The 14,633-nt window shown below is 42.3% G+C and overlaps 1 protein-coding gene across 1 annotated transcript in view; it reads left to right on the forward strand.

Annotated features, from left to right (window-relative positions):
* Positions 1 to 14,633, forward strand: part of nlgn2a (neuroligin 2a) — a 236,883-nt gene that overhangs the window by 69,703 nt on the left and 152,547 nt on the right. Inside the window, 1 exon segment of the mRNA XM_019349527.2 lies at positions 8,921 to 9,789. Coding sequence (XP_019205072.1) covers positions 9,282 to 9,789 — 508 coding nt within the window. The 5' untranslated portion in view covers positions 8,921 to 9,281.

The raw sequence follows: 14,633 nt of genomic DNA on the forward strand, positions 1-14,633 counted from the left end.
TCAGCCATGACAATCACATTGCGTGAGCTAGCCAGTCATTATTAGCTATGGTGGTTAACGTCTGGTTACACTAGTGAAAGAGTGTTTAAAGATCCAAATAGATGAGAATAATCTTTTTTTTCTTTATTTAAAGCCAACATATGAACCTAAACATGGATTTAGCGAATAGTTGTTCCTTTTTGCAAAATCCAGAGGTTTCATTTTATTGACTTATTCATTGATTAGCAGAAAGATCACCTGCATGATGGAGTGATTGTCTAGTTCCACCAGCATCATGTGAGGAATGGTGACCTATCTTAACTTTCCAGGGGCCCTTATCAGTGCCATTGTAACTGCATGGCAGAAGAAAAATAACTTTACTGTTTTATGTAGACATCAAAGTCTTGGCGTCTCCATGAGCTGAAAAAAAAATCATTTCCTTGTTTGCTGTAATAGTTTTCCCATTTAGCTGCTGTTCATTTAGTTGATCAGTGTGTTTAACACTCTTAGCTTACAGCGTGCTTTGAATTTGATTCCTTTTTGGGAGAAAGGCAGGTAATAAAAAAATTATAAGGGATTGACAGGAAGAAGTGTGAGCGAACGCTGACCTGCCTCCCGGGGTTTCGCGTTCGGAGCTCACAGAAAGGCTGTCAGCAGGATGGCAAACATACAGAAACACACATACATGTCCACCCCATCTATTGGCATTAATGTGGCATCTGCTGAGATGAAACGGCACTTTTCTGTTCAGCCACTCAGCATCCACTCTACCGTGCCCTCGCAATTACCTTGCAATCAACACATCAAACTCGCATCGTGCAAATAAAACACACACCAGGGCTGCAGATATACAGAGAAACTACAAACAGCAGCGTATCTTTTTTTTCTCAAGGTATATGCACTGATAACCGTGTATTATACCCATGCACACAGTCACAGGGATACATTGGCGTTTCAATATCCAATTTTCCTGTCACAGCCTTGATGTGTTAATTAGCAAATGAGAAAACAAATGAGTTGTGCTGATTCAGAGGCTGTCAGGGTTGACATGATAACGAGCGTGATGCATTTGTGTGCGTGGGCTTGACTTGGCTGCACATTGACAAGGTAAATGTAGTGTATGTGATTTTTCATTCGTGTGTTATAGGCCTACTTTGATTTCTCCATTTCTCTCCCAGTCACTTCATATTTCTTCTTTCTAACCACAAAACAATTTTAAAACAGTGACTCCTTTTGACCTCTTACAGAAACTTCACTCCCTGAATTCCAGCTAATAGCCAGTACCCTTGGCACAGCAAAGTCGGTTTATTATCTGTCATTAAGTTGAGTCTGGTGAGTGTACTGACAGACCGACTGGAAACACAACACGGAGCTAGAGTTGGTAGGCAATTACAGGGAAGGCAGTGGTGGGCGATTCTGCAGCTGTATTCGAGTAGAATTGGGTGGAATTGGTTTTATTGGGATTTGGATTGTGCTTGGTAAGGTCTGTGGCAGAACGGTGATGGATGTGATTGTGAGGCTGTGGTCTCTAGATTTAACAAAGCAGGAGAATTAGAGAAGCTTCCTGGCAGGAGAGATATTGTGGACTGGACGGTGTCTGCATCAGAAACTATTAAATACTGGTCAAAGGCACTGGATGCTGAAAGCGGTGATTATAGTTGATTGTGGACACAGACAGCTGCAGACATCAGCCACAAGCAGTCATTTCTGTTTTTTGAAGTCCTGAAGGGCGACGTCCATACTGACCATCTCATAATTATATTTCTCAGACCCAAGAAGTCTCTCGCATCACCGTGCATGAATTCTGGCCCACTCTTCTTTCAAACGTTGATTCCATTCATCGATGTTTGCAGTCATTCGTTTATGCACAGTTAGGGTTCCCCCACAGCATTCCTGTCAGGTGGAGGTTTGTCTTTCAATGGGCCATTGCAACACCTTGATTCTTTCTTTTCAGCCATTGTTTTGTTGTGTGACCCAATTTCCGACTCATTAAGTGCCAGGTGCCCAAGTCCTGTGGCCGCACAACAAGCCCAAATTACCACCTCTCCACCAACATGCTTAAATGTTCATATGACCTGTTTGTTTGTCCTGATATCCTGTGTTTCGGTTTGGCCAAACACAAACATTCATTATGGCAGACCATCTCCACTTTGGGCTCGTTTATCCAAAGCACGTTGGTCCAGAAGTCTTGGGGTTTGTTCAGATGCAACTTGTTTAGATTTTTTCTCATCATACTCTCATGAACTTCAACATTTAAATACTAACTGAGGTCTGTAGAGTCTGAGATGTAACTCTTGGATTTTTTGCAATCTATCTGAGCATTGCACAGTCAGACCTGAGATTAAATTGCTGGGATATCCACTACTGGGAAGATTGTGCCATTGTGTTAACAAACTGATATAAAGGTGCTCACATTTGCTGATGATCGATTAATAAAGTGCACTGAGTAGCAGCACCTAGCTCTTATTTACCCTCTTTATTCCTACGGAAAGAGTAAGACTGTACTTAGATTTTAACAGCATTTGGTAGAGTCCAATGAAAGCTTTATTTTTCAAATACACTGATGTGTAAAGGGTTAAATAGTTTTGCTGCTGATCTCGTGACACTATAACGACGGTATAAATTCATTTTGAATGTCAGATTTGTACAGGTTTTTCACAGACTCGTTTTTGGTTCAGGTTTTTTAAGGTTTGTTCTCGTCCTTAAGGCTGGTTTATCTAGCTAAAGGTCTGATATGAATGTTGGTCTTTGTAATTTAGGAACTTTGATATATTTGAATCAAAATATTGGTATTTATGAGTTGTGCAGATGGTAGACCTGATGCTTTTTTGATCGTGGTGCCTCTGGCGATCTTTGGATTACCCTTCTGATTGTGTCTGTTTACGTCTACCCTATTTTGATTTAAACCTGGTTAGTCTCTGGTCCATGTTTGCTGGTTAAAAATGATCAAAATCTATATAATGATTAAATAATTCATGAGGAACATTACAATGTATACACAGCTCGAGTACACACAAACATTTCCTTTTTGATGTATAGATGAGTCAGTTACATCCATGACTACTCTTAATCAATTCCTCACACTGCTTTAGAAACTGTAAAGGAGAACAATTTATTCCTCTTAACCGTGGTGTAATTTCAATCACACTTACTGATCGCGCTTCAGTCTCCACGAGCAGAGACATGACCTACACGTGGAAGATTAACAGCAGGTTAATTGGGGGAAGGCTCTGTCACGGGGCATAAAAGTGGTGCTGAACACTCCTCCCTGTCATTAAAGATAACAAAAGTAGACTTGCTGTTGAAAACATAAGCACTTAAGTAATTCTTCCCTGAATGTGTGCAGCGAAGCAACTCCCCCACCCCTCATGGCACCAACATCAAAGTATGGTGTCAGTTTTGAAGCGGAGATAGGCAAAATAAAACGCAGTTTGTGGAATGCGATCCCCGCTGAGACTTATAGTAATTAGTCAGGGAGAAAATTGTTCAAACATGTTGGAGAGAACAAAACAATAAAAAGAACACTTGCAAAATCGGATAAAATCGAATTGTCTGTGCAGAGTCTTTATTAGTTTTGTCAATGACAGATTTTCAGATCATGGCTTTTAGTCTTGTATTGGAACTATTTCTACACTAAATCCAAGACTTGACTTGCTTCAAAACACCACTTCACAGTCATTAGTCATGGAAGGAAGGTGGGGTGGTGGCTCACAGAACGTTCTGTTACTGAAAAGAAAAATCACTTCTTTCACATAGAGAGGTTTTATTTGTTTTACTCTTTCCTCTGTCCTCATCAGAGGTTGGGGGGGATATTTTTCTTAAAGCGGTGATGCATTTGTTGCTAGCTACCTCACAGATGATTGACTTTTTCCAACCATTGTAAAATAAACCTAACCTTGTATAAATACCTTGTGGAAATTAAGTTCTCTCTCATGACAAAGGCAAAGTTAATTGAGCGTTCTGTTGAATGGTGTTGAACACCGTTCCTGCTGCAACCTCGATAGACGATTGATGGCACTCACACAGTATCATCGAGAATCATCATCTGACCTCACAGTTCTTGTCATCTTCATGGCGCTTTCAAGTCACTTATGCTTTAATTTCTTTAAGTTCCCGATCCATGGCTTTCCTGTTTTTGCACCTTTTTGCCATCTATTCCTTGTCCTGCCTTCGGTTCCACACCAGGGCTTGTCTTGTGATGGTGTTGCCTTTTTTCCTCGGTGTATGGACTATCCACCTCCATCTTCTTCTTCCTATCTCTTTCTTTACAGATACTTTATTCACTTTTTCCCACAGGTCATGCATCTTGATCTTGGTCTTGTTTAATCAGAATGTTGCTGTAATGAGCCATGCACCATGAGCCTTCCAACTTAGTAGTGCCTTCTCTGCACTTTTAGATAATATTAGCACAACTACTTCCATGTGAGAGGCATCATCTTCTTCATGTCCAGAGTAGAGTATCATCTCATCACTTATCAGTCTATTCTGTCCTGATTGAATCCACCTAGTCTCGCTGGTCCCTAATAATGGAGGGTTGTAATTTTGCATCGCTTCAGTAGTTTGGTAAGCCTTTCCAGTTTGATACATGGTCTGGACTTTCCATGTACCAATTCAATCCTAGTTGAAGGAAGGATTTTCCTCCTGTAGTTTCCAGAAACTTTTTATTGACATTTTTTCACATTGGGTTGAAGGTGCTTTTTTCAAAATGAAGCTTCCTTGATGTTCTCTTGTCCACATTTCTGTAGCGGCTTGGGTTTTATGGGATAGGCTTGCAACCCAACCCTCCTCCTTTCTCATCCGGGTTTGGGAACCACAATGGGGGAGCTGAAAGTGAGCGAGCAGTGGGGAAAATATCCACAAGGAAAACATTTTTTTCAAGCTGTCTCGGTTGTCAGCTCAATCTTCTAACTGTAAAACATAGAATAACATAGAATTGAATGATAAAGATAGTTGCTATCGATGGGACTGCTGTCAACGATCAGCTGTCTGGGCTAGTAATGGACCAATAACCAATCCAAATATCAGATCCGGGATATTTCACATTTCTTGAATCTTTAGTGAACATACATTCTTGACTTGTTAGTTTCTTCCTGTGATTTGTCGTCTTATAAACACATTTAAATAGCTTCCTTACATCTGTATTGTTCATTGCTTTCTAAGTGTGCCAGTTGAGACGTTAGCTGTTGTTTTTTCCCTTTACTTTTAAGTTCTTTTAGCTTAGATGTTGGATAATATCTATCTGATATTCTCCTCGGCAGCTGCTCCTGTCAGATCAGTCACTCCGCTTTCTTCTCCACCTTGCTTAGAAGCATTTAGTCGTCCATTATATGTATATATGCTCACCATTCACGGCTCAGTTTTCTCTTCTTTGAGGCTTTCATTTCTTTTGCAGCTGAAGTGATATCGACTGCTCGGAGTAATGGTGATATTTGTTATTGTTATAGCTGTTAGCCTAATGACAACTACATCTATTGGAATCTCATACCAGGCAGGCGTCATTTCACGTCAACAGATTAAGCAGCAAAATGATATCACTTACAGACGTATAGGTCAAATCAAAGTGTTTGAGTGGCCGGATCGTTCCCATAGCTGTGATCCTGATTTGCTCAAGCCTGCTCAGTTGATGAATGTGTGACACAGTGGTTTAAAGGTCACAGTGAGGCAGGAAGGTTGTAATCACAGACTGTGTGTCAAAGATGGACGCTACGCTGCCGTTTTGCCACCCGCTGGTGTCAGGAGTCCATATTTTGAAGACTTGTCATTAGGGTTAGGATTACCTGTCACCATCTTGGTTTTCAAGAACCAGAAGGAACCACATTTGGATGATAGGGTATCTTATTGAGTGTCAGTGTGTGCAGCGCAGGATTTATGGCCATATTTTTTGTCATGTAATTTCACCATCAACACCACAAACACCTTTTTTCCTAACAGGTTGTAAACATGCTTTTTAATAGGCCATTTGTTCATGTGAGTACAGTATATGGGGAGTGACTCAGTTTTGGTGCCAGCCTCAAATGGCCACTCCAGGAAGTGCAGCTTCCACACTGGTGTCATGTTTTCATCCCAGGAAAACATGCTCTGGAGCTTGGTGCCAGACATCTCTCATCCTGTATTACTGCTCAAAAAAGGCCATCATGTGCATCCAGTCTGAAAAATCCGTAACTGTGGAAAACGCTGGAATGCAATTGATTCGCATGTTTTTTTGTGCTGCTCATCTTCGATGATGCAGAATGACACAGACCTGTAACAAAGTATCTTGCAGTAAAGACTGGTTTCGAATTGAAAATCTTTTTTTTTTTTGAATTGCAGCATCATTTCCCTTTCTCATTTAGACTAGAAATAAGTAGGAGAGCACGGGAGATGAAAAAGAAGTGCAGAGGAAGATGAGTTTCCCACTGACAGTCTGCCACGGAGTGGCCTGTGCAGTCTCCCTCAGTCTCACTGCCTCCTGGGAGTTGAGGAAAACATTCTGCTGATGACATGAATCTTGGATGAGTGTGCATCTGTGTGTGAGTGTGAGATAGTGTTGCATGCATACAGAGAAGTACAGTATTCTGGGAGAACCTGTTCATTTAAATCTGCGTCTGTGAGTATGATAGCGTGCGTGCGCCGGTGGCATTCCAGAATTCCACACACACATTCCCATGAATATCTTGTGTGTGGCTCTGTTGACATGCTCAACCGTCCTCTCACCAGTCCACCCCCATTCTCTCTTTCTCTGCTTCATCAATCACTTAAGCTTTCCCACTGCTCACGGCAGAGCTGGACCAATTAAACCCTCTAATTGAGCCAATTAGCAATTAAACACTCAGATGCACCACAAAATTCTGGAGGTCCCTGCAGGCATACTCGTGTCTGCCAGGGCCTTGGCCTTTTACCAGGAATTCTGACGTATCTGTGCCACGAGGTGCAAGTTTTGGGCAAAAGAAAGTCCAGTTGTCCCCCTTCCTGGGCTCATCACGTCCCTGAGAATCTCTCCTCCTTGTGTCACTTTGATTTGAGGCCTCTTGAAGGGCCTCTGCTGACCACAGAGAAGCTTTTCATTAACAGGACCTGTTTCCTCTCCATCCTTATTCTCACCTTTCATCTCCAGTTTGCCTCTCTCGCCATCCCTGCTCCTTTTTCTTTTTTTTCCTTCCCCTCCGACACTCTCGTCTCTTCGCCGGTCTCTTTTATGCACGTCGGAGGATGAAAGTTTAACAGCAGTGTAGATGGTTATTTTTGATTGTTGGGTGTGTGGGTGAAGGGCTCGTCTCAGACTCTCCGTGGTTTAATTAGAGCGCGTGCTGCCCGCTTCTCAGCGAGCAGATACGCACCCAGACGCACACACGGGGGGGGGCGTGGGCAGAACAACAAAGTCCACTCGGAGAGGAACAAAGGCAGGCAGCAATATATTTAGTGTGCACGCGCGGGAACAAACAAAAACAAGGAGAGATTAGAGGCGCTACAGGCCTGCTCGCAATTACCGCTCTGTCTTTTTTAACTTTTTTTTTCACCACGCATTTCCCCAAAAGCCCGAATATATCCTCTCCAAGAGCTTGTTGTACATAAGAAACTTTATTATTACATGAATGAGCCTCCTTATTCGTGTTATCTGCTCATCAGCCTATAGACTCTAATTATCTGCCGTCTTGCCTCAAGCCTCTTAAATCCCATACTTTTAAATTTTAAATGGCTTTATTGGCAGCGTGAGAGAAAGGGGGAGTGGGGGGGAGAAAACAAAAACAGAGGTGGGTATAGGCGATGGAATAATATCCTTAATGATGGCTTTAAAGGGGACAATTACGGTAGGGCGATAAAGCGAAGGGGAGAGTGTGGAAAAAAATTGCGATAAGAGTGAAAAAGAGCGTGAACACTGAGGAGATATCTCACTGTACTCCCAGCCTTACTTACTGCTGGGCCATGTGTGTCCCGCACCGTTACATAACACCACGCAACAACGTAACGGCGGCCTAATCTCCTCCTCGCCTCATGCATTTACTGACTCTGGATCTGTTAGATGAGGATTTGCACATTTCCGCTGTAGATTACATGAATGGCTGTACAGAATGTGAGCTTTCATTCATGTGTGGCTCAGTTAATGCTACGCGTGTCTCTGTGTTCTGCGTATAGCCAGAGAGCGTCCCAGCTGGGCTGTTCTAAGCTGCTTACAGGCGCACATTATTGACATTTGACCTTACTGGGCAGTGAAAGGTTCGCCCTAATCTCCAGCTTCTACTCGTCCACCAACGCTGTCTACTGTACTGTCTGTAGTGTTACCTCCACGAGAACCTCCGAAGCCTCGAGGAATTTAATAACCAGAAATATTGAGGCGTCGCTAGCAGCGTTGTTCGGTGAAAACTCGGCAGAGATGCGTGCGTGCTAGCTGCCAGGTTGAGCTCGGCCCTCCAGGAGGGATCGTGCCCTCGTGCAGGTCGCGCTGGGACAGAAGGATTTTCATACATAATGAATAGAGAGACATGTAGAAATGTGCACTCAGCAAGGAGCATACATGGGATTATGTTGCAAACGCCAGAGGACGTAAAAACATGATGGCAGAAATTGCATTTGTGTCATTGTGTTTGTTTTTGATCTTCCGTCCATGTTGGAGAGAAACATTTTCAGCCTCGTGATGTAACGACTTGAAGTGAAACACGTTGATTGTCACATGAAATGCTCCCAAAATGAACCCTTGTTAGTTTGATCTCCACAACACTTGCTCTGGATTTAGAAAATCTTTCATTTCAGGAAAAAAAAGAAAAAAAGGTCCCTCGGCAACAGCTGAAGGTGAAAAAATGTTGAACTGACAACATTTAATGGAATATATTTCTGTTTCAGATAAGCTTAATCTCTTTTATCTTTTCTTCCTCCCTCCCTCCCCCCGCCCCCGCTCTCTCTCTCTTTATCACCGTCCCTTAAATCTCTTCCCTCCTCCCCCCTGCTTCTCTGTCTCATTCTGCAGAATTCATCATCAATCCAATTATCTGGATAATTGAGGACGAATAGGTATGGAACGCAACAGAGCCATGGCTTGGGAAGTGTTTCGGATCACCGTTGCTGAGAATCACCACTGACCTGGCACCCACTCCAAGGTCCAAACCCCTTCATCCGGCACCCACAGCCCAAAGGACCCTTCTCTCCCAAGCAGCTGCCTTGTCCTCCACTTCACCTTCAGTCAGCGCCCTCAGTCTTGCTCGAGTTTCTAAAAAAGCTCTTTTTAGTCATTAAGGGTTTTTTACCTTCCAGATTGTTGGATTTAATCCACTTTTGCTCATAAAGAGAGACGTTTTCCCAAACAGACTAAAAGCAGGTGGCTGAACAGTATGAACTCAGTCATGAACCCCCTTCCATTCTTTATAAATAAACAGAGTCGGCGGAGTTTGTCGTCCAGGACAAGCCACCTCAGCCTCATGACAGACTGGTGCCTCATGAGCGTCCTAGGCCTCATTCTGCTCTTCAGTCTAGCCTCGAGCCAGAAGATGGATCCTTCTAAACACCCTATCGTGACCACTAACTTTGGGAAGCTCAGAGGCATCAAGAAGGACTTGAACAATGAGATTCTTGGCCCTGTGGAGCAGTACCTGGGTGTGCCCTACGCCACGGCGCCCATCGGCGATCGCCGCTTTCAGCCACCTGAGGCCCCGGGATCCTGGCAGGAGATCCGCAATGCCACCCTCTTTGCCCCTGTGTGCCCTCAAAATGTTCACGGTGTGCTGCCGGAGATAATGCTGCCCGTGTGGTTCACAGACAACCTGGACGTGGCGGCCGGTTACATCCAGAACCAGAGCGAGGACTGCCTCTACCTCAATGTCTACGTGCCCACGGAGGATGGTGAGTGGGGACAGGGTGAAATGAAGGGTTGGTGGATGTGGGACTTTGAGGGCTTTGATGGGTAACATTTAGCACAGGGAATAGGTGGACTTTTCACTAAGCCCCAAACCCTTTAGTTACTAGTACCGTACCATTCTTGTTGAGCTTTCCATGCTCACACAGCAGGCACACAGTTACTGCTGTACATGTTTTTTTAAGTCTGCAACATCAGGTTCTTGGTAGAAAAAGCCGACTCGTCTTTTTGTCTGGCTGCCAAATAGAAGATTATATGTGAAGTTTGTTGTTTGATTGAGGATAACTGAAAGATTGTTTTAGTGTTTGCAACCAACACCTTTTAGCTTGTAGCTTTAGTAAAGTCAGTAAAGCTCCAGGCACAAACAGCCGCACCATGTAGAAGACAGTATTTTCCTTTCTTAAATATATTTTAGAAACTACTTTTGTTTTTTTCGGTTTTTGTCTTTGTTTTTTCTTTGTTTTTTGGGGTTTTTTTCGTCTGACTGATAGATCCAGGATTGCTTGCTAGGCAACAGTACCCTCACCTATTCAGTCTTTAAGTGATGACGTATGAACCCTGCTTCCGGGCCCAAACTACTCTGCGTTTAATAAGGCTGCTGTGTTTTTAACATGTTTTACTGCTTTATATCTTGTTCTATTTAATCTCAACAAGCCCCTAGAAACAGTCAGTGATCACTGTCGGCTTCTCTTGGTTTTTATTACCGCTATTCATTTCAAAGCTCACTTTTTAAAACCTTGCGATGTAGCTACAGCCCAGCCCATGCAGCTGTAAATTAATTACTAACCTCGTATTGTGGATGGATTATCTCAGTTTTTCTCCAGACTGAAGTTTGGTCTGTTTACAGCATCCTGCCATGCCATTGCATTTGTCCCTAACCATCGGGAACCCTCACGTTAACTTTTATCAAGTGGAAAAAAGTTAACGGTCATCCTCCAACTTCACTGTGTTTATGTTATGCTAACATAGCTGTGTCGCTAGCGATCACATAGCACGTCATTATATACCAGCTAGCCAAACTTCAGTAACCCTACAAACGTCACTGCTGTTTAGTTTTCTGTCTTCATTTATGTTGGAAGTGATAGCAGAGCTGTGCGTTTCAATTTTTTCAGAAATCTCTCAGTCAGAACATGCTATATCATGTTTAGGTGGAAACTAGCGAGCTAACTCCCTGCTAACTTCTAACTCTGTTAAATTTAATAAATTCTGTTTTCATGGATGCCTGGATGTTAAACTTAACTGTTACACCTGGTACAGCAGCAACACTGATCATTTTATTACAGATGAAAGAATTTGGACAGTTTTTAAACTCTCAGTGATGTCACAGTGTTTGCTTGACTTTGGGACCTGCAGTGGAGTTTGGGCCTAGACACGGCTAATGACGTCAGACTTAAAGACCAGATAGTTCAAAAGTTCAGCTGCTGTGAATCAGCCCCTGCGTCCTCGATATCATTTAACATTAATCTGTCGTCCCGTTGGCTTCAGCCTCATGTTCTTGGACTGCAGCCGGCTACAGCAACTGGTTCATGAGCTGCTGCACTGAGCTCACAGCAACTCCCCAAGACGGTGGAGTTGACATTTGACCTCAGGACAAGAGACTAAGCAGAGGCATTGCTTGACAGTCACAAAGAAGGCCTAATTATAGGTGAAGAGGAGCACCTTTATCTGCCAATAATGTTTGCCCCCCACACAACCAACACATAGAACCATAGACATACAGTTAAAGCAAGATATATCTCTTCCAGTATTGTTAGCTCGCCCTGGTGTTAAGTTCAGACTCTTGTTTCAGTCTAACCTAACTTCTGACTTGCTTTGAATACACTTAGTTACATTTGAAGAAGCAAATGATGATGAAGTGATGATTTATCTGTGTAGAGGAGGGGCTTAGTGAACAGTCACCACTTACAGGGATAGTCTGAGTGGTTGTATAAAAGTTACTTTCTAGAGTTCCTTTTTAGAGTCTTTCACAACTTTAAAGGCTAATATTTCATACCCACCTTGCACATAATGTAGATGATGAGTGTTAGTTGTAGGATCATGCTTGCGTCTGGGTTGGACTTACATATAAAAGAAACAATATAAAACTCCATGGAGTATCAAAAATCATTTCAACTACCCCTTTGCTGGTTTTATGGTACCTCCAATTCTGGGTGTTATAAAACAAAAAGGCCAGGACTGCAGCAGCTTTATGAGAAAAGGGATTAGGTGACTTTTGACTTTACTTTTTTTTTTCCAGTCAAGAACTCTCTTCTCTCAACTCAGATCAAACTGTGGACGTTTTTGTCAGTCTAGGGACTGTTTGGTGTACGAGCAATAAGGGGGAAAGATTTCCATCTCGTCAGCAGGTGTGATATGAAAAGTAGAGACTCCTGTCACCTCCCTTTCTCTCATTGCTGAGGATATTGTGCTTCACATTTTTGTCTTTCATTTCTATATCTCGAGTAAAAGCTGCACAGCTTCCCAACACCTTTTTATAGAGACAAACTTGTAAGCATTTTGGGTTTTGCTTGGAAAAGAAAATAAGACCTGAAAGCCAACTGGACGTTTTCCAAAGAGGAATGAAGTGTTACTAAAGATCTGTATTGAGGCTAAAAAAAGAATCCTCCATGATGTAGCTTGACAGTGTCTGTGTGTGAACATGTCTTTCTCACCAACACTTTTAAGTCTCCCTCTTTGCCCGTCCATCAGAACTTTTTTAAATTTCCTTTTTTTTTTACCCACCTCGCAGTTCAAAACCATTCCTTCCGCCTCTCCACTCCAGGACCGCAGCCTCAGCCCTCGACACCCCATCATTGCCACTTACAGCTCCGCGGGCAAATTTAGAGCATTATACATCAGGTTTCACCTTTTTTTTCCCTGAGATGTGCGATGTGGAAATGGAAATGTCATAACTCTGAAGCATATAAACACTCGCTCACATTCTCCCGTGCAGCGCGCCTTCTGCAAATGTCACACAGGTGCTGAACAGCTCCCCACAGTGACCTTCATTCATCAATGTGAAAAATCAGCAGAGCGCCCGGCGTCATCGGTGTACCGCACGGTCACTGTTTGTAAGGTGCGTCCAGGTTAGAAAGACATTATCCCAGCAAATACGGTGCACGTGCCATAATTTATTCCAAGTGTGGAAAAAAAGAGCTGCAGATCCATATGAGCTCGCTTCACCCCCTCCTCCGCCCATCCTCCATCATCACCGCTGTTATATTTACTGTGGTCGAGTCAGGCATGACATTGCTAGCCTCAGCAATCTCTAGCAGCCCCAGGGTTGCTGTTGTCTTTGCTCCTCTGCCTTTTGGTTTCCAAATCATTTTTTACACATGCAATGGAGGAGATGGAAGGAAACGAGGAAAGGAAGATAAAAAACAAGGAGAGGAGACTAGGGCTAGAGATTTTTGGGGTATGCATTTTCTCTTGCCACACCACGGCTGGCACTGTCTTTCTTCTTACTTTTAAAACATGAATTCTCCGTCTCCTGAGAGTTTTGTACTTGTATCCTTTCACAGGGCACCCTTAAGACAGAATCCTTAAAAAAAAACAAAAAAACCTCTGGTTTTAAGTGGATTAAGCTGGCAGAATTACGTCTTAATGCTGCCGTCGGTGCAAATAGGAGAAAGTGGGACACTGACATGAATGTGTGTTTGTTCATAGATAAACAAATATGCTAACATTTGGCGCGTACTCATGGCTCTTTAATTAATATTTAAGTGCTTAGTAAGTTGCAAAGCTAGCCATGTGTTGTCATTTCTTTCATTCATCCCATGGCGCTCCTGAATAAACATGCTTCCGAATGTGTCAGTCATTTAGAAAAAAACTAAATCAAGAAATGGAACAAATTGAAAGAAAGAATGAAAAATGACACTTTTTAATATTTGATTAAAGACAGCTTCATCTATTTACTGCTTTCATATCACATTCTTTGACTATATGAATAGTTTCGAGCAGAAAATGCTAATCACTCAATGGGTTTTCATTTTTTCTAAACACATTAAATTAGTTATTATGTATATATTGCTACAGAAAAGACACATTGCAGCATCTTTTGGATTTCAATTAGAGACTACATTTTTATCCAACACATGGTGGCCTCAGGGAGGCACGGCAGCGACCCAAAACATACAGCCAGAACCATAAAGAACAAGAAGGCAAGGCAAGCCACTCTCTGGAGGTATTTACATTTAAGGAAATATTGTATTATTGCAGTTTGTATATATTTGTTTGGTTTCTTTGTTCTTTTAAAAGAACATTAAGTTTGTGGTGCAGTAAAGTCAGTCAGATAAGGGAAGCATTACAGATGTTTGCTTTGATTACACAGACATCATGTAGGAGTGGGTTAATGGGTATTGATTTGTAAATAACTTGAGCTTATTATAGAACACTGTACTACAGTATATTTCCAAGTAGGCCACTCGTTCTCATACTTTATTTAAAGATGTAACACATTTTGGGTTCAGCTTAAAAGAAAGGCAGATGTGAAATGTAAAATTGAGGTCAGAGGTCAAATGTAACCTGCCATTGGACGCAGACTATATTATAAGGTTTCCTGATCCATATAGACCCGTATCAAAGGCAGTATAACTTTAAGCAAAACTGACAATTTATGAGTTTATTTGCGCTTGAAGATGAGGTCAGAGGTCAGATTTCCAAAGTAACCTGTCATTTAGAATGCTTATATGTCACTTATATGTCAGCTCTATATAGCATTATTATCATCTTGACCTTTTAGACTAACCTGTTGACCTTGAAGGAGAGGTCAGAGGTCAAATGTGACATGATATCTTAAATCTTAAACCACACTTGTAAGAGTCCTAGTTTCTAAGTTATGTGGCTTTATGTC

Source organism: Oreochromis niloticus, linkage group LG3, assembly GCF_001858045.2.
Source record: "Oreochromis niloticus isolate F11D_XX linkage group LG3, O_niloticus_UMD_NMBU, whole genome shotgun sequence".
In the NCBI taxonomy this organism is placed as follows: Eukaryota; Metazoa; Chordata; class Actinopteri; order Cichliformes; family Cichlidae; genus Oreochromis; species Oreochromis niloticus.